At 45.3% G+C, this 21,652-nt stretch overlaps 1 protein-coding gene across 1 annotated transcript in view; it reads left to right on the forward strand.

The window, feature by feature from the left end:
* The first annotated feature begins 4,956 nt into the window (after window positions 1-4,956).
* paxbp1.L (PAX3 and PAX7 binding protein 1 L homeolog) overlaps window positions 4,957-21,652 on the forward strand; it is a 46,846-nt gene continuing 30,150 nt past the window's right edge. The window contains exons 1-4 of the mRNA NM_001096036.1: window positions 4,957-5,218; window positions 11,473-11,601; window positions 11,691-11,864; window positions 18,264-18,453. Of these exons, the coding sequence (NP_001089505.1) occupies window positions 4,975-5,218; window positions 11,473-11,601; window positions 11,691-11,864; window positions 18,264-18,453 (737 nt within the window). The 5' untranslated portion in view covers window positions 4,957-4,974. The remainder of the gene's footprint in view (window positions 5,219-11,472; window positions 11,602-11,690; window positions 11,865-18,263; window positions 18,454-21,652) is intronic.

Raw genomic sequence — 21,652 nt, forward strand, 5'->3', positions numbered from 1 at the left:
CAAGTCGGCAGCTTATTTGCCCGTGTATGGGGGCCCCCGACGGGCTTCCCCGATTGAGATCTGGCCAAAATTGGGCCAGATCTCGATCGGATGGGACTAAAAATCCCGTCGGATCGCGGCTGCATCTGTTCGTTGATGCGATCCGACCGCCCGTTCCCATTCGTTAGGATCTGATCGTTGGGCCCTATGGCCCACGATCGGATCAGCCAGATATTGCCCACCTCAAGGTGGGCAAATCGGAGAGAGATCCGCTCGTTTGGCGACATCGGCAAATGAGCGGATCTATCCGTGTTTGGCCACCTTAACAGTAATAATAAAATTGCAGCCTGACACAGCAATAGTTATTTGGTTTATGGGTTCAGTGACCCCCCAACAGCCAGACAGCTGCAAGTTGGAAAAACAAGCAGAAGAAGAAAGCTAATAAGTTAAAAACCATTAACGAAAATAAAGGCCAGCTGAAGTTGCTAAGAGTAGGCAAGTCAGTACCATGGCCAGTATCAACAGAATTGGTTCAGCCCAGCTTAGCCTCTCCCAGTGCTGATGGAACATTCTATTCTGACAGATTCTAATACACAGAGCTTTCCAGTCATGTGTTTACGTGTGCAGTAGGTAAATGAGCCAAGGTGAGCAATGAATTCCCCATGATATAAACACTGATCAGCTTAGGCCGGCAGTACGTCTGTCCCATGTCTCTCTGACCTGCTTGATTCTGGGGTTTTTGAAACTGTGAGTAAAAAATGAATTTCTGAGTATATCGTTGAATAACTGATTGGATTGGACAAATATGGATTTATCCTCCCACTGCAGACTCCACCCCCCACAGCTAGGGTTGCCACTGGAAAAAAATACCGGCCTTCCTATATATTTATCTTTTTTCCCTATTAATAACATTGGGATCAGCCAACATTTTTACCGGCCAGGCCAGTAAAATACCAGGTGGCAACCCTACCCACAGCAGCACCTATCCCCATTCACCTTAATAGGGGGAAAGATTCCCATATCAACTGATATGTATCTATATTGCCATTTATTGTTTAAAAGGTCTAATTATACATTAAAACATAATTATTCTTGGCTATAGAATAATAACAGAATCAGAACCAGCAGTGCAGTGAATACAAAAGGACAAACAGATTTTTTTAATGACAAAAATAAAAACAATGACTGGATTTATATTGGATAGTTGCTTATAATTATTACTTCTTTTAATAAGCAAAATGGGTTTACTTACCCTTTAGAACGGGAAGCACAGACAATTCATCAATGCGGCTCAGTATCATGAATAGGAGCTGGCAATCATATGGGCTGTACTTTACTTTCTGGGAAAAGTCTGGATTATCATAAGGAGGGGTAACCTCTACTCCATTGGTCTCATTATTGGGCTTCCAGTTTTAGTGGCTGCTCCTGGGTAGTGACCCAATACAAAAGGTATTGGATGCTAAAATAAGTAGCTCTAACAGTATCATTGTCCAACCCTGCTCTGACTTATCCTAAACCCACGTCCAAGGCATAAGGTGGCGATACACCAGCCGACCCACACAATACCTGATCTGCCCACAGGCCAAATAAATGGATATAGTACTAGTGGCCTCTCATATTTATCTGATACTTGATCCACCACCTTCTACACTTAATGCTGGGGGTGATTGGATATATATATATATATATATATATATATATATATATATATATATATATATATATATATATATATATAGTCAATGCAGAAAAGACGGCACTCACGGGCAAAAAATCAAACAATCAATTAGGGTGAAACCATGCGGTTTATTGTGATCACAATAAACCGCATGGTTTCACCCTAATTGATTGTTTGATTTTTTGCCCGTGAGTGCCGTCTTTTCTGCATTGACTTTATGATTTTCTTCCAGGCTGGCACCCAGGCTATTATTTACTTTATGGTGTGCGCTCCACAAACGGATTATATATATATATATATATATATATATATACACACACTTGGGCAGCTGGGGCACATATTACATGGTTTCTTCTGGTCACTGCAGACATTGGAATCCCTAGTTAGTAATCAGATCATTATTGGAGCTGCCGGGAGTTCTCCCACTCACACCCACCCTGGACTTAACTCTCTAGTCACAGATAGGGGGCACCATTCTAGTATCGCCCACTGCTGAAATGATTCATCCACAAATGCCACCTTTATTTTCAGAAACAGGACAGATACAAATGAGTATTCAGATGATAATAAAAAAACGTGCAGCAATGAATGTCCTGGATGAGTTTCAGTTTTCCTTGTCCTTTAAATATCCCCTCCATTTATTCTAAGCCACGTTTGTGCAGTTGGAGGCCCCAGAGCCAGACATTTGCCCACCGAGGGATTTACATGCTCAGTCCAGTCAAATGCTCCCTTTGAATTTATTGTATGACGCCCACATTTCATCAGACTCTATCAGGATCCATTCATTATACACTGGAACACACACTTGGATGACACAGCACTTTTATGCACTTGCACTGTAGGTTCCACCAGGAGAATTTGTACTAAAAGCCGACCTGACTCCCGGCCTCAAGGCACATACTCCCTGGCTCAGTGGATGCAGCAGTGCAGGGTCTGCAATAATAACCACAGGCAGACATGGGCCCCCGCACAACCCCTTACGTACAGGTAGGGTTGCCACATTTTCTGGAAAAAAATACTGGCCAGGTGGCAACCCTACGTACAGGTGAATAGGAGTCTGAGTGATGTGACCATGTTAAAAGTCTCATTCAACACATTAGAAGCATCTCCCATCTTCCTCTCTCTCTCTCTCTAATCACTCTCTCATGTGTTCTCTCTAATCTCTCTCTCTCTCTCTCTCTCTCTCTCTAGCTCTTTTGCTCTAATTCCTCTCTCTCATCTCTCTCTAATTGCTCTTATCTCTCTCTCTCTCTCTAATCTCTCTCTGTGTCTCTGAGCAGTCTCGCAGCCTGTCTATTACACATGGAAGTGTTTTATACAATATGGGCTTATTCCCATTGGCTCCCAGCCCAGCAGTTCTACCTGGAGGTCTGTAGCGTCTCCCTGTCTGATGTGTGTGTGGGCGGCTGTAGGACTGTTTGTTGCTTGAAAACTTTGCAGAACAAGGTCTGGTTGCTGCCACCACCCACTGTAGGATTTATAGCATTAGCCACCAGGTGTCGCTGTTTCCTAACGTCCCTGCATTATAAGCCAAAGTCTCTTTCAGCCATGGGCCACTAGGTGTCGCTATTTCAACACTGCTGGTCAGTTTTACCATCTTTCCACGTGTCCCTTGATTTATGAACAATTTCATTAGTTTTAAAGGTTTATATTTCCTTAAGCTATAGACCTTTAGTGAATCTTGGCCTTTGCTTTTAGTCTTCAGCCCCCAGATTCCTTACTGGAACTTGACCATTAGGGGTCACTAAAATAAAAGGACATTGTTATAAGAATTGTCTTCAGTCTATTCCGCCCATGACCCACTAGGTGTCAGTATTTCAGCAGGGAACTGACATTCTGTCCTTCCGCCGCTAGGTGTCGCAATAGACTGAGACAGAATCACTCGATTTACAAATGAACCTCAGGTTTTGTCATAACGCAGAGCAAAGGGAAATATCATTTTCTGAGTTCATTAATTATTACAGGTGAATCAAAACTTCTGATAGGCTTGTTCTTAAAGGGCATGTAAAGGCAAAAAAATAAAATCCCATTTTTACTTTCTTTAATGAAAACGAACCCTATCTCCAATATACTTTAATTAAAAAATTTGTACCGTTTTTATAAGAAACCTGGCTGTATGTAGTGAAATTCTCCCTTCATTTACTGCTGTGGATAGGAATTGTCATACGGTCCCTAACTGCTCTGCAGGGAAACAATCATAGTTATGAACAGCAGGGGGAGCCCCCACCTTACTTCCCAGCCATGCAGAACTCAAGCAGCTTTGTTTGTTTCCCTGTTTTGATAATTTATGACGATCCCTAAGCAGCCCAGACCACACTGAGCATGTGCACAGTCTTGGTCTTGCAAAGATGTTTAACAAAGTTACAAGATGGTGACCCCCTGTGGCCAACTTTGAAAGCATAAATCATTTGTTTAATTAGGCTTGTGGTGCAGTAAGTTCATGTTTATGTTTAGTATACAAAATACAGCATTTATAGCCTTATTCTCTTTTAGACTTTACTTGCCCTTTAAATAGGCTGTTCACCTTTAAATTACCTTTTAGTATGATGTAGAGGGTGATATTCTAAGACAATTTGCAATTGGTTTTCTTTTTTTATTATTTGTGGTTTTTTAGTTATTTAGCTTTTTATTCAGCAGCTCTCCAGTTTTCAGTTTCAGCAGTCTGGTTGCTAGGGTCTCTTTTACCCTAGCAACCATCCATTGAGTTAAATAAGAGACTGGAATGTAAAAAAAGGAGAGGCCTGAATAGAAAGATGAGTAAAAAGTAGCAATAACAATTAATGTGTAGCCTTACAGAGCATTTTTTTTTTTGGATGGGGTCAGCGACCCCCCATTTAAAAGCTGGAAAGAATCAGAAGAAGAAGGTGAATAATTCAAAGACTATACAAAAATACATAATGAAGACCAATTGAAAGTTGTTTAGAATTAGCCATTCTATAAGATACTAGAAGTGACCTCAAAGGTAAATCACATGTTTATCTCGTCCAGTAACGAGGGCTGCTGTTTCCTAAAAGCCGCTCTCCCCTCTGGCCGAGAGGCGTCAGCATTGTTAAAACCTATAGATAAATGTTTTTTATGGTGAACGCTAGGTGTCGCTATTGTGCAGCAGTGTTTATACGTCACAGGTTACTCGTTGCACTACCCGTGGCTGCCGCTGGTAACTCCTCCGGCCACTAGGTGGCAGCATCTTTTTTACCTTCTCGTCTCTGATTAGTAGGCGTTTCCGTTTCTCCCGCGCCTTCTCTGGCTAGGTGCCGCCTCTCTCTGGTATTACAGCGATTCGTTCGGAGCGGTGCTGTGTGGCTCTGTGCGCCGCGATGTTCCGCAAGATTCGGCGAGTGAACGTGCGTAAGCGCAATGATTCAGAGGAAGAAGAGCGAGAGACCGGGACTTCATTCACGGCGCCCGCCGAACATTCCGAGCCGATGGTTTCGGCAGCTGAGCGCCCGGTTTCTATTCCGCTGCTCGGGCCGGATACTGGGCCTCCCCGGGGCAGGAAGGAGGGGAACTCGCTAGTGAGTAAGGGGGGCAGCCTCCTGAGCTTCCAGGACGATGTTGACGGTGAGCAGCTGTAGCCTGGGGCTGGTGTACGACTTGCAGCTTTGGGCCCTGTACTGGGGCTGTCTGGGAGTTGTAGTTCAGGGGACAAGGTTTGCTCTCTCTCTCTCTCTTGCTCTTATTGCTTCTAATGGGAGTTGTAGTGACTGTTGAGTTGATGGTTTGTTTGTCACATCATGTCCTGCCTGTGGCCTTTGCACTACAACTCCCAGCATCCCCTCTGCCCGTCAGTCCTGCTGAATTGAACAAGGGGAAGAGTCAGAGCTGACAGGACCGGGGCCAATAGAAATGAAGCAACTGTTTATAGATCAGTGTGTTCTATACAAGGATAAAGATCTGTACAGAGTGTTAATCTTATTGCTTCTACTACTACTATTATTATTATTATTATTATTATTATTATTCTCCTCTCACTACTGGACTCCTGACACTGGCTATGCCTCTGAGTGTATGACTATGAGTGTATGACTATGAGTGTATGAGCTGCATCATCTTACTGCTCCCATTATGTCACACAGATAAAAGTAGGTGTCAGGTGACCTGGTCTCATCCAAGAGATCATCACTAGTGAATTGTGGTCATTGCAGTGCTGGGCACTAGTTTTAAAGGACACGTAAAGCCTACATTTTCCTACCATGTATATAAATTGGGATATGTTCCCCACCCAAGCCGCATGTATATACCCCCTCCATTTACCCGCACCATCATATTTTCCTAAAACAAATAGCAGCTTTCACCCCATGACCATTTTCCCTCTGACGCATCATCAGTAACATTGAGACATGTATTCTGTAAAGTTCATGCAATGCAGAATGCAGGTTACACAGGCACAACATACTCAGGAGAGGTGGCTAGGAAAAAAATATAGGATCAGACAGCCAAAGCAGAGTTTCTATGGGAACCACATCATTGGCTGTTAGACTGGAGGGTGTGTTTAGTGAAGAACTGAGCATGCTCATAAGTCAATAGCCAAAGCAAATTCCTTTGGCAGGGGCAGAGTGGGCTAGAGGAGTTGGAGGATTTCTAAGTGATTAAGGTTAAGGGGTTGCTGCAGCCTTACTGTAAGCCTTTTAACAACCAGAGTGGCAGTTATCTAAAGATTTCAAAAAGGCTGTTCACTGATTAATAGGGATGCACCGAATCCACTATTTTGGATTCGGCCGAAACCCCGAATCCTTTACAAAAGATTTGGCCGAATACCGAATCCTAATTTGCATATGCAAATTAGGGGTGGGAAGTGGAAAAGATTTTTTACTTCCTTGTTTTGTGACAAAAAGACATGCAATTTCCCTCCCCGTCCCTAATTTGCTTACGCAAATTGGGATTCCGATTCAGTTCGGCTGGGCACAAGGATTCGGCCGAATCCGAATCCTGCTAAAAAAAGGCACAATCCCGAACCGAATCCTGGATTCGGTGCATCCCTAATGATTAAGCTTTTGTGAAGGGGGTTTACATATCCTTTAATTGTTTTTTATGTATCTATGTAGCACGCACATGTTATACAGCACCTGGTAGAGCTGTGATCAACAAGCAGTGACTCATGAGTAACACGTTACTCACCAACCCCTTGGATGTTGCTCCCAGCGGCCTTGAAGCAATTGCTTATTTTTGAATTCCAGGCTTGGTAGCAAGTTTTGGTTGAATAAAAACTATGTGCCAAACAGTCTCCTGTAGCCTGCCAGCCGACATAGGGGCTACCAAATAGCCAATCACAGCACTTATTTGGCACCCCAGGAACATGTTTCAAGCTTGTGTTGCTCTCCAACTCTCTTTACATTTGAATGTGGCTCACAGATAAAACAAGTTGGGATCCTTGTAGTAGAGTATAAAGCTGGCCATAGGCGCAAAGATGTGATCGTACGAATCTCTGTTTCGTATGATTTTTGGACCGTGTGTGGAGAGTCCCAACACTTTTCGTGAGATGGTGATTGATCATTCAGATGATAAAACAGGTTAGAAGATTTCGGTTGGCTGCCAATAATATCTCTGCATGTTTTGCCGTTCTGACGATATCAGTGGGAGACTGTCACCAGCTTTTGTCAGACATAACATAACTTTCCTACGATTGCTGTCAGGGGCAGAACATCGGCTGATTTGTAAAACCAATAGAATATAGTGGGAAACACACCAATGCAGGAACTATGCTGCTACATAATAAATAATATAGGAGCATAGTTCCTGCATTGGCGTATCTGTTTCCAACTATATTCTATTGGTTTTGCAACTTCACTTTATTTGAGAACATAAAGTTTATGAACCTGAAATCGGAACAATTAAGAAAATCACAACCTGTTCCAGCGATTCCTGTATTATCGTCTGATCTGTTCTTTTACTACTTTATTTGATCTGATTGGTTAGTGGCAGGTTGGGAGATGGCATCGTTTGTCTGATATGAGGGTAAATCTGCACGTCTATGGCCAGCTTAAGTCAGTCTGACCCATTGATGCAGGAGGGATAGTTGTTGTAGGGATAGTTTTAGGGATGAATTGATCCTGAAAGCTGGTTGTTCTCAGTGCAAAATCAGAGTAGAGTGTAATTTGGAGAGATAAAAGTGAATATATAAAGCGGAGATGAGAAAAGGAAAGTTAGGATATAGAGTAGGAAAATGTTGCTTTCTGTATCAGCTGATAAGAAGAGGCAGGGGTTAAAGGAGAAGGAAACCCCCTGGGCGCAAAAATCCCTCCCCCCTCCCCTGTGTTGCCCCCCCTCCCTCTTCCACCCTGGCCTACCTGCCCCCCCCCCCCCGGGCAAATGCCCCTAACTTGTTACTCACCTCTCTGCGCAGGTCCTGTCCATGGAGCTCACAGGCGCCATCTTCTCCCAAGCGGTCTTCTTCATGGATTAATCGGCATCTTCTGGCGCATGCGCAGTAAGAGCATTTACCGGTACGGATCTACTGCGCATGCGCCGAATGTCACGCATTGCGCATGCGCAGTAGATCCGTACCGGTAAATGCTCTTACTGCGCATGCGCCAAAAACGCTGGTCAAAGCAGGAAGAAGACCGCTTGGGAGAAGATGGCGCCTGTGAACTCCGTGGACTGGACCTGCGCAGAGGGGTGAGTAACAAGTTAGGGGCATTTGCCCGGCGGGACAGGTAGGCCAGGGGGGAGGGTTTTTGCGCCCAGGGGGTTTCCTTCTCCTTTAAATGGACAGAAAACTTGTATGTGGGTACAATGAGGCACCAATGTGTGTGTGTATGGAGATGATGGTGCATTTAAGTAGTGAGCGACAGGGTACAATAATCTACTTATTCCCATGTGTTAGTGACTGATGAAGAATATGGATGAGGCTTTATATGGCTCTAGGACAGCATAGCTGGAAGACTGACTAGGGGGTTATGAACTCATATGGAGAACTGTTTGCACTGCCCCATTAAACCTCACCATCTAATCATTTAATTGCTTATCTGTCTATCATCTATCTGTCTCTCAGTCTAATTTAATAACTTAATTTCTCATGGGATACAGGTTACAGCATTTGAGCAAGCCTGTCTTTATCCCACCCTAGGTATTTATTGACATGGTTGGCTGTGAGGCATAGAGCAGGGTGTGGGCCGGATTTGGAAGGAATCATTAGTTGCATCTCAGACACGTTTGTTATGAGATGGAGAGCTGCCATACAGGATGATGTTCCGTGTAATTTTGTCACTGAGTCTAAACAGCTCGGGTTATGTCAGGGCAGGAGAGAACAACCTGGCTGTCATGTGTATCATGTATCAGAACTTCCCTGATCATATGTCCGTCGGGATGAGTAGACAATGGGGTCCACAGATGCAGATGTAGAATTAGCTGGCATTATCTGACTCGAAAGGTGTTATTTAAAGCTGAAAGACTTTTTCACTTCAGTTATTTTCAGGTTGTTTACCAGCAGTATACTTTTTTTTTTTTTTTCATTTGGTTTCCATTTGTTATTTTTGACCGTTTTTTAAAAAGTTTAAATTTGATGTTTCTGTCTCTGGTATTTTGGTGATCCAGGTGCAGATTCTGAACTGTTACAATTTGCTCCATTAGTTGATACATGTCTCAGCAGCAGCTGTGTAATATGAGCAACTATTGTATCAATTCTAACAGCTGCTTCAGAAAGACACAAGAAGGTGAAAAATGCAACAAACTTCAGTATTGGGAAAAGGGTCAGAAATAGAAAGCAATTGAAACAGTCTTTCTCTTACGACTCGGGGGACACAGGAACCACGGGGTTAAGCTCCTCCCTCCAGGAGGCAGGACGCCGATAGCAAAAGCTGAACTCCTCCTTCTCCCTCCTCTATATCCCTCCTGCTTAACTCCCCCTACTTCAGTTTTTCAGTGTCCTGCATCGACACAATGATCAGGGCAAGGAAGCCATCTTCGGCCAAGGCATATTACCGTATGTGGAATGCCTACGCATCCTGGTATGAGACCAAGGGAGTGCCCTTTGACCAGCTGGATATATCTCGAGTCTTGTTATTCCTACAGAGGGGTCTCGAGGGCGGTCTAAAATTGGCATCCCTCAAGGTACAGATTTCCGCCTTATCAGTGCTCTTCCAAGAAAGATTGGCACTGAAGGACGACATACGTGTCTTCCTCCAGGGCGCTGGCCATGTAGTGCCACCTTTCAGAAGACCTGCTCCGACATGGGATCTCAACCTGGTATTGAGAGCCCTCCAGGATCCTCCGTTTGAACCACTAGGGTCGATAGAGCTCCCGGTGTTGACCTGGAAGGTCATTTTTCTGATGGCCATTGCATCGGCCAGGCGAGTCTCGGAGTTGAGTGCTCTCTCAATAGATCCACAGTACATGGTTTTCCATTCCGACCAAGGTGGTTTTGCGAACAGTACCATCCTTCTTACCCAAGGTGGTGTCTGCATTCCATGTCAACCAGCCTATAGCGGTTCCATCTTTTTGTCCGAATCCAAAGAACGAAAAGGAAGTTCGTCTACATTCCCTGGAAGCTGTCAGGGCATTATCTACATATGTGAAGAGAACCGCTTCGCTCAGAAAGTTCTAATCTTTGTTTGTAAATCTCTCAGGTCCTTGGATAGGGACAGCGGCATCCAAGGCCACCATTTCAAGGTGGATCAAAGAGACTATTCGCCACACATACATAGCGGCCCACAAGAGCCCCCTGGAGGGGGTCAGAGCTCATTCGACTAGGGCCCTAAGCACTTCCTGGGCGTGGAGGAATGATGCCTCCGCTGATCAACTGTGCAAGGCTGCCACATGGTCCTCCGTGCACACTTTCACTACATTTTATTGTTTTGATACCTTTCCATCTGCCGAAGCGTGTTTTGGCAGAAAGGTCCTGCAATCAGTCGTTTGTTTAGACTGAAGCAGGCAGTTGGTCTCTGTTTCTCCCCTCCCTGAATTATCAGATAATGGGACTGCTTTGGTAAGTCCCCATGGTTCCTGTGTCCCCTGAGCCCTAAGAGAAAAGGAGGTTTTTAGTATAACTTACTGTTAAATCTCTTTATCTCTAGGCATCAGGGGACACAGGAATGAAACCCTGAAACAGGTCTCTCCCGTTGCCTTGACCTTTGGTTACGCGAACTTGTTATCTGCTTGCTATCTAACTGAATTAGGGGAGTTAAGCAGGAGGGATATAGAGGAGGGAGAAGGAGGAGTTCAGCTTTTGCTATCAGTGTCCTGCCTCCTGGAGGGAGGAGTTTAACCCCGTGGTTCCTGTGTCCCCCAATGCCTAGAGAGAAAGAGGTTTAACGGTAAGTTATACTAAAAATCTCCTTTTATTTTTGGTAAAAATAAAAGTGTTGGAAGGTGAAAAACCCCTTTACGGGGCAGATTTATTTATTTTTTGGTCAAAACTCTCAAATTTGAATTGTGAATTATCCAAACTCGATTTGAGTTTTTATTCGAATTTCGAGATTTATCATAATCCTGGCCCTTTAAAAACTCAAATTTGATTATATCACCACCTAAAACCTGCCGAATTCATGTATAAGTCAATGGAAGAGGTCCAGGGAACAATTTGAAGATGTTTGCAGCCTTCCTGACATTCAAGTTTTTCTTGAAGAAAAAAACTCGATACCAGTTTGGTCGAATTGAGTTGGTAAAATTAGTTTGCATTTATATATTCAATTTTTTTTAATAATTAATCGAATATTAGAATTTCGAGTATCGAATTCATGCAAGTTAAAAAGAAAAAAAAATCTAAATTCGACCCTTGATAAATGTGCCTCAAAATGTTGCATTTCTGTAGTGTTTGGAGCACCTAGTTCTAAATCAAATGCCTTGTCTGATAATAAGCACTTGTTTTTCCCCCACAGATGAAGAAATCTTTACAGTGAAAAAATCCAACTACAGCAAAAAAATTGTGAAGCTGCTAAAGAAGGAGTATAAAGATGATCTGGACAAGACCAAGCCAAAACCAATAGTCGCCAACAGTTCAGCAGATGGTAAGAGTAAAATTGCATTATGCGGCTGCTCCAGGTGGGATTTCTGTACTGTCCATGCAAGTAAATGTAACTATAATCTTGCTGCATAGGTGATGGCTTTATGAACAGATCCCTGCTTCCTAAGGATGGGATTCAAGAGAACATCATTGTTGGCAGCGATTTAGGGGAGGAGGAGATGGAAGTTGAAAGTGAAAAAGAAGAGGAGAAACCCAAAGCTGGCTCATTTACAAATGCAGTGTCTTCTCTAAATGTCTTACGCCCAGGTAAATGGCCTCTGTTTCTGTGTAGCTTCTCCCTAGCTGTCATTCCATATTACTGGGCATCCCATAAGCCCTGTATCAAGTTACCAAAAGCAGTGAGCTAACAGATATCTACTGATGCCCATGGACTTGGCCATATCAGATTGGGCCACACCAAACAATATAATATTCTGTGAGCCCCCAGTCTGATTATGGCTTCTGATATGAACACTTTTCTACCAATGTAATTTGCCATTTCTCTCACGTCTAGGGGGACACAGGGACCGTGGGGTAAAGGGTCCCGCCCATCAGGAGGAGGACACTGATGACATCAGAGCTGACAGCCCTCCCACTCTCCCTTTATCCCCTGTCATGCCCAGAGGGCGCCAGTTTTTCAGTGTCCTCCTCAGGAGGTTGGACCGGCCTTAGGAAGGCCCAACGATAGGACTCATCGGCTGAATGATTAGCATCAGCACCAGGGGTGATGCCGTGTCAGGCTTAGCCTGTTCACTCGTGCTAGCCCCCAACGCAGACCGGTGTCGACGCGAGAAGGCCCCAAGTGGAGGAACCGACTGGCGCACCGGCAACACATTCCCAGGGAGAGCCGAATGCGCAGCATTAGCGCTCTCCCTACCGGACAGGTGAGGCACACGCCCCCCTTATAGTCCCACCTGCCTTCTGCCACTATTCCCGCCGCGCTCCCCTTCGCGAGCCGTCCCTGCGGGAGGAGCAGTCTAGTCAGCGGGTCGCGCCCTGGTGACGTCACAGCGCGCGCCTTCCCTCTGCTCTACTCTTCGCGCTCTTTCACTCCCGCCTCACAGACAAGGGCCCTGCGTCGCTCGGCAGCTCAGCAGCCTAGACCACACGGACCACAGCCCTTCCTCTCTCCCTCAGCCTCTTAGGCTTCAGGTACCTGGGGAATTCGCGCATATTGCGAACACTCTCACATGGCAGAAGGCAGGGGGGAACTTTTCTCTAGGGGGGCGTTCTCTCTCAATCAGTCATGTTTTTTGCATGCTCTAAATGCCTCACCAAGTTCCGGGAGGGCCAAGTAGATCCCCTATGCTCTGCTTGTAGCAACCTCCAGGCACAGGCTTCCAATTTTACAGCCTCTGACCTCTCAGCCCCAGCAATCTCAGATCCTGGGCCTTCACATAGAGGGGACCCTACTTCCCTAGGCACCTCTGACGCACCAGGGTGGGCTGTTTCACTCTCTCAGTCCCTCTCCAGCCTGCAATGCATTCCTCATCTGGCCTCTTCTATTGACAAAATGCTGGCACAAATAACTGCCAAACCTGTGACCTCCTCCAAGCGCAAGCGATCACACAACCTGAAGGATGCACTTAGGGGGTCCCCTACACTTCCTTCTTCCGACGAGGAGGCCAGTGAGGGTGAAGTTCTTTCCTCTTCAGATGCGTCTGACTCTGGGGAAGACGAAGCGGCTGAAGCAGCCCCTGCGGTTGACAGCCTCATAAGGGCAGTACTGGAGACACTGCATATCCAGGAAGAGGATACAGCTCAGAAGAAATCGACTCTCTTCAAGAGAAAACACAAGACATCTGTTTGTTTTCCTGCTCACGAACAGCTACAGGCCATAGTCCTAGAAGAGTGGCAAAATCCAGACAGAAAGTTTCAAATTACCAAACACTTCGCCAAACAGTACCCCTTTCCCAAGGAATGTACCGACAAGTGGAGCACACCCCCAGTGGTGGATGCACCTGTCTCGCGCCTTTCCAAGGCCACCACCCTGCCCGTGCCGGATGCATCTGCCTTTAAAGACCCTACCGACAAAAAACTAGAGGGCATACTCAAGGCCAACTTCATTTCGGTGGGTTCGGCACTTCGACCTGTCCTAGCTTCCGCCTGGGTTACCCGAGCGGTTGAGACCTGGTCCAACTCGCTACTACAGATGGCACATGAAGGGGGCCCAAGAGACCAGATTGTTCGACTAGCCTCCTACATCCAGGAGGCCAACCAATTCCTAGCGGACGCTTCTCTTGACGCAGCAAGAGTTCTCGCCAGAGCTTCAGCTCTCTCAGTGGCGGCCCGCAGGGCTCTTTGGCTCAAACTGTGGTCTGCGGACCTTAGTTCCAAAAAGTCACTCATCTCCATTCCCTTTCTAGGCTCCAAACTATTTGGGGATGAGTTGGACAAAATAATTTCTCAGGCTACTGGGGGCAAGAGCACGCTCCTGCCTCAGCAGAGAACCAAGTCAGCATTCTCCTTCAGGAAGGGACAGTCCTTTCGGAACCAAAGTTTTCGCCACCACAAGACCAATCCTTCCGCAAGTTCACACTCCTCCTTCAAGACCCGTTTCCCAACCAAGGGGAAATCGACTTGGCAACATCGTAAACCACAGCCCAAGCCGTCAGGAGACAAGCATTCTTCATCCTGACTATGTTCCCACCAATCCTACAGCTGTAGGAAGACTAGGGGGAAGACTTCAGTTTTTTGCAGATACCTGGGTCCATCTCATCGACGACTCCTGGGTCACTCAGACGGTCTCCTCCGGTTACCGGCTAGAGTTTCATCAACTCCCCCCACGTCATTTCTTCATGTCCAGGGTACCAGTGCAAGACACGAAACGGCGAGCCTTTCTATCCATCATAGACTCACTAACAGAATCCGGGGTCATAGTCCCTGTTCCTCCTCATCAAAGGTTTCAGGGGTTTTATTCAAACATCTTTATTGTGCCAAAGAAAGATGGCTCCTTTCGGCCCATCCTCGACCTCAAACAGCTGAACAAGTGGGTAGTATACCACAAATTCAAGATGGAATCGGTTCGCACCGTCATCAGGGCACTGGAGCATGGGGACTTCCTGGCATCTCTGGACATTCGAGACGCCTATCTGCATGTTCCGATCTTCCCTCAACATCAAAAATTCCTGAGGTTCGCCTTCAGAAACCTTCATTTTCAGTTCGTGGCCCTGCCCTTTGGGCTGTCCTCTGCTCCGCGGATCTTCACGAAGATAATGGCAGCCATGGCTGCCTTCCTCCGAGTGAGGGGAGTGTTCATTATGCCCTACTTGGACGACCTCCTTCTCAAGGCCAGATCCAAGGACATAGCGGAACACAACATTCAATTCACCATACGGAGTCTGCAGAGGTTCGGTTGGACAATCAACTTCGAGAAGTCCTCCCCAACACCTCGCCAGTCCCTGCTCTTTCTGGGTCTGCAATTCGACACAGCCCGGCAACAGATATTTCTGCCTCCCGACAAGCAGACCAAGATCCAGGCAGCTGTCCGGTCCCTGAGGTCCTCCACGTTCCCGACAATACAGACGTGCATGAGAGTACTAGGGCTGATGGTTTCCTCGATGGAGGCGGTACCTTTTGCCCAGTTTCGACTCCGGCCACTTCAGACGACTGTCCTACAACGGTGGAACAGGACATCCCTTCGCCAGCGGATAGCCCTCCCGACAACAACGAGGAAATCCCTGAACTGGTGGCTAGCCCCAGGCCGTCTCAACCAGGGGAGGAACTTCCAGGAACCGTCCTGGCAGATAGTCACCACAGATGCAAGCCTCACGGGCTGGGGGGCGACGTTCCAGGGCCTATCCTCTCAGGGTCGCTGGTCCCCAGACGAGTCGAGTCTACCGATCAACATTCTGGAACTACGAGCCATCCTCAAAGCTCTTCTCGTATGGGACCACCTGCTGAGAAATCAAGCTGTCCGGATCCAGTCAGACAACGCCACGGCGGTGGCATACATCAACCGTCAGGGAGGCACCAGAAGCACTCTAGCAAATCAAGAGGTGGCCCTCATCCTCGAATGGGCAGAAAGAACGACAACCCAGATATCCGCAATCCACATTCCAGGAGTGGACAACGTGGAAGCCGATTTCCTCAGCCGTCACCATCTCGACCCCGGCGAATGGGAACTGCACCAGGACTCATTTCAGTTGCTAGTAGCCAAATGGGGATGGCCGCAGATCGACCTCATGGCAACCAGAGAAAATCGGAAGGTGCCCACCTTCTTCGCACGGCGCAGAGACCCTCTGGCGGCGGGCATAGATGCCATGACCATGCCCTGGCACTTTCGACTGGCGTATGTATTCCCTCCACTTCCCATGCTACCTCGAGTGTTAAGAAAAATCGCCAGAGATCCAGTCACAGTGATTCTCGTGGCACCTCTCTGGCCCCGGAGGTCATGGTACTCCGCTCTCCTCGATCTGTCCTTGGAGCCTCCTGTACCACTGCCTCCGTCTCCTCAGCTGTTACGTCAAGGTCCAATTTTTCACCACAACCCTCAGTTCTTTTCCTTAACGGGATGGCTCTTGAGGCGGCAGTACTAAGACAGAAAGGGTTTTCGGAAGACGTCATTCACACCATGATCAAAGCACGAAAACCGGTCACCTCCAAGGTCTACCACAGGGTGTGGGAAACATACCGTTCCTGGTGTAGCGCAGAGGAGGTTCCCTTTGGAGTTTTCAGACTTCCCTGGATTCTGAAGTTTCTTCAAACAGGGCTGGACAAAGGCCTCAGCCTCGGCTCTCTCAAAGCTCAAATATCTGCTCTATCCATCCTTTTCCAGCAGCGGATTGCTCTGGAGGAAGATGTTCGGACCTTTCTTCAGGGCGTCGCCCGTGTGTCACCTCAATTCAGGCAACCCCTGCCTCCATGGGATCTGAATTTAGTTCTGTCGGCTCTTCTCGATCCTCCCTTCGAGCCACTCGCTGATGTGGGGTTGGACGTTCTCACATGGAAGACGGCATTCCTGGTGGCAATCTCCTCGGCCAGGCGAGTGTCAGAGCTCGGGGCACTATCCTGTGTGGAACCATTCCTCGTTTTCCACGAAGATAAGGCTGTTCTTCGTACTGTTCCCGGCTTCCTTCCCAAGGTGGTCTCTGCCTTCCACATCAACGCGGAGATCATTCTACCTTCGTTTTGTAACAAACCGTCCAACGACAAGGAAGCGCGCCTGCATCGCCTGGATGTGGTCAGAGCTCTCAAATCCTACGTCTCCCGCACTAAGACCATTCGGAAGACTGACTCTCTCTTCATTGTTCCTTCTGGGCCCCGGAAGGGCCTCCCAGCCTCCAAAACCACCATTGCTCGTTGGATCAAAGAGACAGTGAGACGTTCCTACCTGGCGCGGAAGAGGACGCCTCCCATTAAGCTTCGAGCTCACTCCACCAGAGCCCTCGGCACCTCTTGGGCTTTCAGAAATTCGGCCTCAGCTGAGCAAGTGTGTAGGGCAGCTACTTGGTCCTCCCTGCATACATTCACGAAATTTTATCACTTTAATACCTACATGTCTGCAGAGGCAGCCTTCGGCAGGAAGGTTCTCCAGGCAGTAGTTTCCTGATTTGTCAGAGTTCTCCCTCCCTACTATGGGGGTGCTTTGGTACGTCCCCACGGTCCCTGTGTCCCCCTAGACGTGAGAGAAAAGAAAATTTATGTACTTACTGTTAAATTCTTTTCTCTCCAGTCGTAAGGGGGACACAGGGCTTCCCCCCCTGAACTCTTGTTCTTCTGTTTTTTCTCCATAGTGAGAGTGTGTTATGCAGTTACGTTCCTGTTTTTAGTTCTTAGTTACAAACTGGCGCCCTCTGGGCATGACAGGGGATAAAGGGAGAGTGGGAGGGCTGTCAGCTCTGATGTCATCAGTGTCCTCCTCCTGATGGGCGGGACCCTTTACCCCACGTGTCCCCCTTACGACTGGAGAGAAAAGAATTTAACAGTAAGTACATAAATTTTCTTATTTGTGTGTTATTAAAGGGGTACTGTCATGGGAAAAAATGTATTTTTTTTTTTTTTTTTTTCCAGAAAGAATCAGTTAATAGTGCTGGTCCAGCAGAATTCTCCACTGAAATCCGTTTCTCAAAAGAGCAAACTGATTTTTTAATATTTAATTTTGAAATCTGACATGGGGCTAGACATATTGTCAGTTTCCCAGCTGCCCTCAATCATGTGACTTGTGCTCTGATAAACTATAGTCACTCTTTACTGCTGTACTGCCAGTTGGAGTGATGTCATCCCCCCCCCATCAGCAGCCTAACAACACAACAATGGGAAGGTAACCAGGTAGCAGCTCCCTAACACAAGGTAACAGCTGTCTGGTAGATCTAAAAACGGCACTTAATAGTAAAATCCAGGTCCCTCTGAGACACATTCAGTTACATTGAGAAGGAGAAACAGCCTGCCAGAAAGCAGTTCCATCCTAAAGTGCTGGCTTTTTCTGAAAGCACATGACCAGACAAAATGACCTGAGATGTTGGTTCAGGAATGAAATTTTAGATTGTAGAGTGAATTATTTATAGTGTAAACAGTGCAATTTAGAAATAAAACCATCATAAAAATCATGAGAGAATCCCTTTAAGAGGGGACTATTACTAAATGTAACAATACTTACAATAGTGGCACATTTTTCATTCAAAGCTATGATTTTAGTAGCTTCAGTAACAATCTGACTTTCTCTAGGAGAGATACCAGATGCTGCGTTCATCCATGCAGCGCGGAAAAAGAGACAGATGGCTCGGGAACTTGGAGACGCCCCGTCTGTAGATGGAGAGGGGGGTGGTAAAAGCCGATTGGTGCGTGAAGATGAAAATGACGCAAGTGATGATGAAGACGACGATAAGAGGCGAATAGTCTTTTCTGTTCGAGAGAAATCGCAGAGGCAGAAAATAGCGGAGGAAATTGGTAGGTGTTACTGTTCTGTAGTATGTTAACTTTTAGTATGTTATGGAAAAGCCAATTCTAAGCAACTTTTCAATTGGTCTTCATTATTTATTTATTTTTATAGTTTTTTTTTTTTATTATTTGCCCTCTTCTTCTGACTTTTTCCAGCTTTCAAATGGGGGTCACTGACCCCATCTAAAAGCAAATGCTCTGTAAGGCTACAAATGTATTTTTATTGCTATTTTTTATTACTCATCTTTCTATTCGGGCCTCTCCTATTCATATTGCAGTCGCTTATTCAAGTCCTTGCATGGTTTTACAGTAATCTGCTTCCTAGCAACGAAATTGCTGAAATTGCAAACTGGAAGGCTGCTGAATAATAAGCGAAATAACCAAAAAAAACCCCCAAATAATAAAAAAATTACACCCATACTAAAAGTTAACTCAAAGGTGAACAACCCCTTTTAAAGAGGCAGAATCGGGGGTTTTGGCACTTTTCATTGCATTCTCAAGCTGTTTAGAAATGCAGCATCCAGAAGTAGCCCATGGCCTTTACTATAGCAGGCATTCTTGTGAAATGAAATGAGGTAGATTGATAAATATTCCACAAATGTGATTGTTTTTCCCTATAGTTGCATTTGATTTGCCTGTCATGATATATTTTTTTTCTCCCTCATAATTTTCACAGGAATTGAAGGAAGTGATGATGAGGCTTTAGCAACAGGAGACCAAGATGAAGAGCTCAGCCGCTGGGAGCAGGAACAGATTCGGAAAGGAATTAGTATTCCTCAGGCATGTATCATAGACATCGCTGTTAAACAAAAAATAGATTGTCCGCACTTCTCACAGACTCTTGTCCCAGGTGCCTGGGATCTTTTACGTTATGACTTACTAGATTTTTGAAACTCTTTTCATATAATTAGTGTTTAAAATATAGTATTTTTTTTCTTTCAATAGGTTTTTGAGTTTTAACAATTAAAAGAGATAAGCATTCGTTACATTCACATAAAATCGTCATATGTGAGGGCAAAATGTAGTATTTTTAATATAGTGGACTGTGTGCCCTGCCACACTTAAAAGTGGGATTTGTCACAAGGGCACACAATTTATCAAAGAGTGTTCTGTAATGAGTAATCTTGCAGAATTCTCCAAATCACAATTTAATAAAGGAGACTTTTGGGGTCATTTCCAGGATAATTTGACAGCTGTTAAAAAGGAACAGTAACCCCAAAACATTATAATGTATTTAAGTAACGAAAATATAATGTATTGTTGTGTGCACTGGTAAACCGTTTTAACTGTACCTCGATTTTTCTCCAGATTAGTATGGGGGTCACATTTGCACATAGCAAGCTGCTATTGGGAAAAGTGTTTTCCCTTTAGCTCTCAATCCTTATGTGCTGTTTCAGGGCACTGCCTCGTGACTTGTACCCCCTCTATTCACCATCATTGTAACAGGGGCAATGCAGATCTTGCTGTTAATTTTAATGGAGATGGAGTGGATATAAAACAAAACCAGTGGTTTAAAAAAAAAAAACTCCTCGCTCCACCAACCTAAGACTTTGGAAGCAACTTTTTTGAGGCACCCAGCAGGGATACAAAGTGCAGCCCTGCAATCCCCTTACGGATGCATTCTACTGAGCACATAATGGTTTTTAAGTTCTTTGACCTAAGAGGCAGGAAATTAAAAAGTTTAAAGGAATTGTTCAGTGTAAAAATAAAAACTGGGTAAATAGGCTGTGCACAATATAGTTCAATATAGTTAGTTTGACAAAAATGTAATGTATAAAGACTGGAGTGACTGGATGTGTAACATAATAGCCAGAACACTACTTTTCAGCTCTCTTGGTTTCCATTGATTGGTTACCAGGCAGTAACCAATCAGTGACTTGAGGGGGGAGGGGGGTCATATGGGTCATAACTGTAGCTTTTGAATGTGAGCTGCAAACTCACTGAACAGTTATGTCCCATGTGGCCCCCCTTAGAGTTGCTGATTAACTCAGAGTTAGAGAGCTGAAAAGCAGGAAGTAGTGTTCTGGCTATTATGTTGGACATCCAGTCACTCCAGCCTTTATACATTACATTTTTGGCTAACTAACTATATTAGAAATATTTTTTATTTTGCACAGCCTATCTATTTATCCAGTTTTTATTTTTACACTGAACTGTTCCTTTAATACATGGTTACTGTTGTGTTTCTATGCCGTTTCGAATGAGCAAAGGGAATATGTTTTTTGTAACATGTTAACCTTTTTCTTTTTAGGTGCAAGCGCCACTTCCGCCAGAAACAAATATGTTCTACCCAACTACTTACCAAGGCATACCTTACGGCACGACATATGGCATTCCCTACACTTACGCTGCTTATGGATCCACTGAGACCAAATCTCAGAAACCAGATAATTCTGTCTCTTTCAAAACTCCCAGTAATGAGATGACTCCTGTTACTATTGATTTGGTAAAGAAACAGCTTAAAGACAGGTAGGGCAGACTAACTTTCTATTGGGGCGTACCAAAACAGTCCACAGGCTTTCTCTTCCCCAGGCTCCACATAACTGGGCCTGCGAATGTAAAGCCACTGTGTAGCACCAGTGAACTCCTTGAAGAACACGGATGGAATCAAGATTTGAACCAATTTCCTTGGAAGTGTTTAAAGCCTAGTGAAGGGAGATTGCTTTCTTTGTCACGAGCACAGGGCTTTGCTAGTGCGAAATGACATTCTGGACAGTAACACACTTGAGGCCAATAAATATGAAGGAGCAGTGACTTTCATGTCCAGAAATGATGAGCCTCAGGTACACTGGTGCATTCCCTAATGCTGTGTTTCATCCATCAACCGAGGTTACACAACTTCGAAAACAAGATGGTTTAAGTTGGAGGGGGAGCCTAGAATGTAGATCCTTTTTGAGTCTTAATGCTTTTAAAGAGTAGAAGTGATGGGTTGTGCTGTGAATATTCTAAAACAGTACAGTTGATGTTTATACAGGTATGGGACCTGTTTTTCAGACCTGAGGCTTTCCGGATAATGAATCTTTCCTTAATTTGGATCTTCATACCTTAAGTCTACTAGAAAATCATGTAAACACCCATTAGGCTTCCAATTAGGATTAATAATATCTTAATTTGGATCAAGTACAAGAAACTGTTTTACCAGTATAGAGAAAAAGGAAATCCGTTTTTAAAATTTG

Source organism: Xenopus laevis, chromosome 2L, assembly GCF_017654675.1.
Source record: "Xenopus laevis strain J_2021 chromosome 2L, Xenopus_laevis_v10.1, whole genome shotgun sequence".
In the NCBI taxonomy this organism is placed as follows: Eukaryota; Metazoa; Chordata; class Amphibia; order Anura; family Pipidae; genus Xenopus; species Xenopus laevis.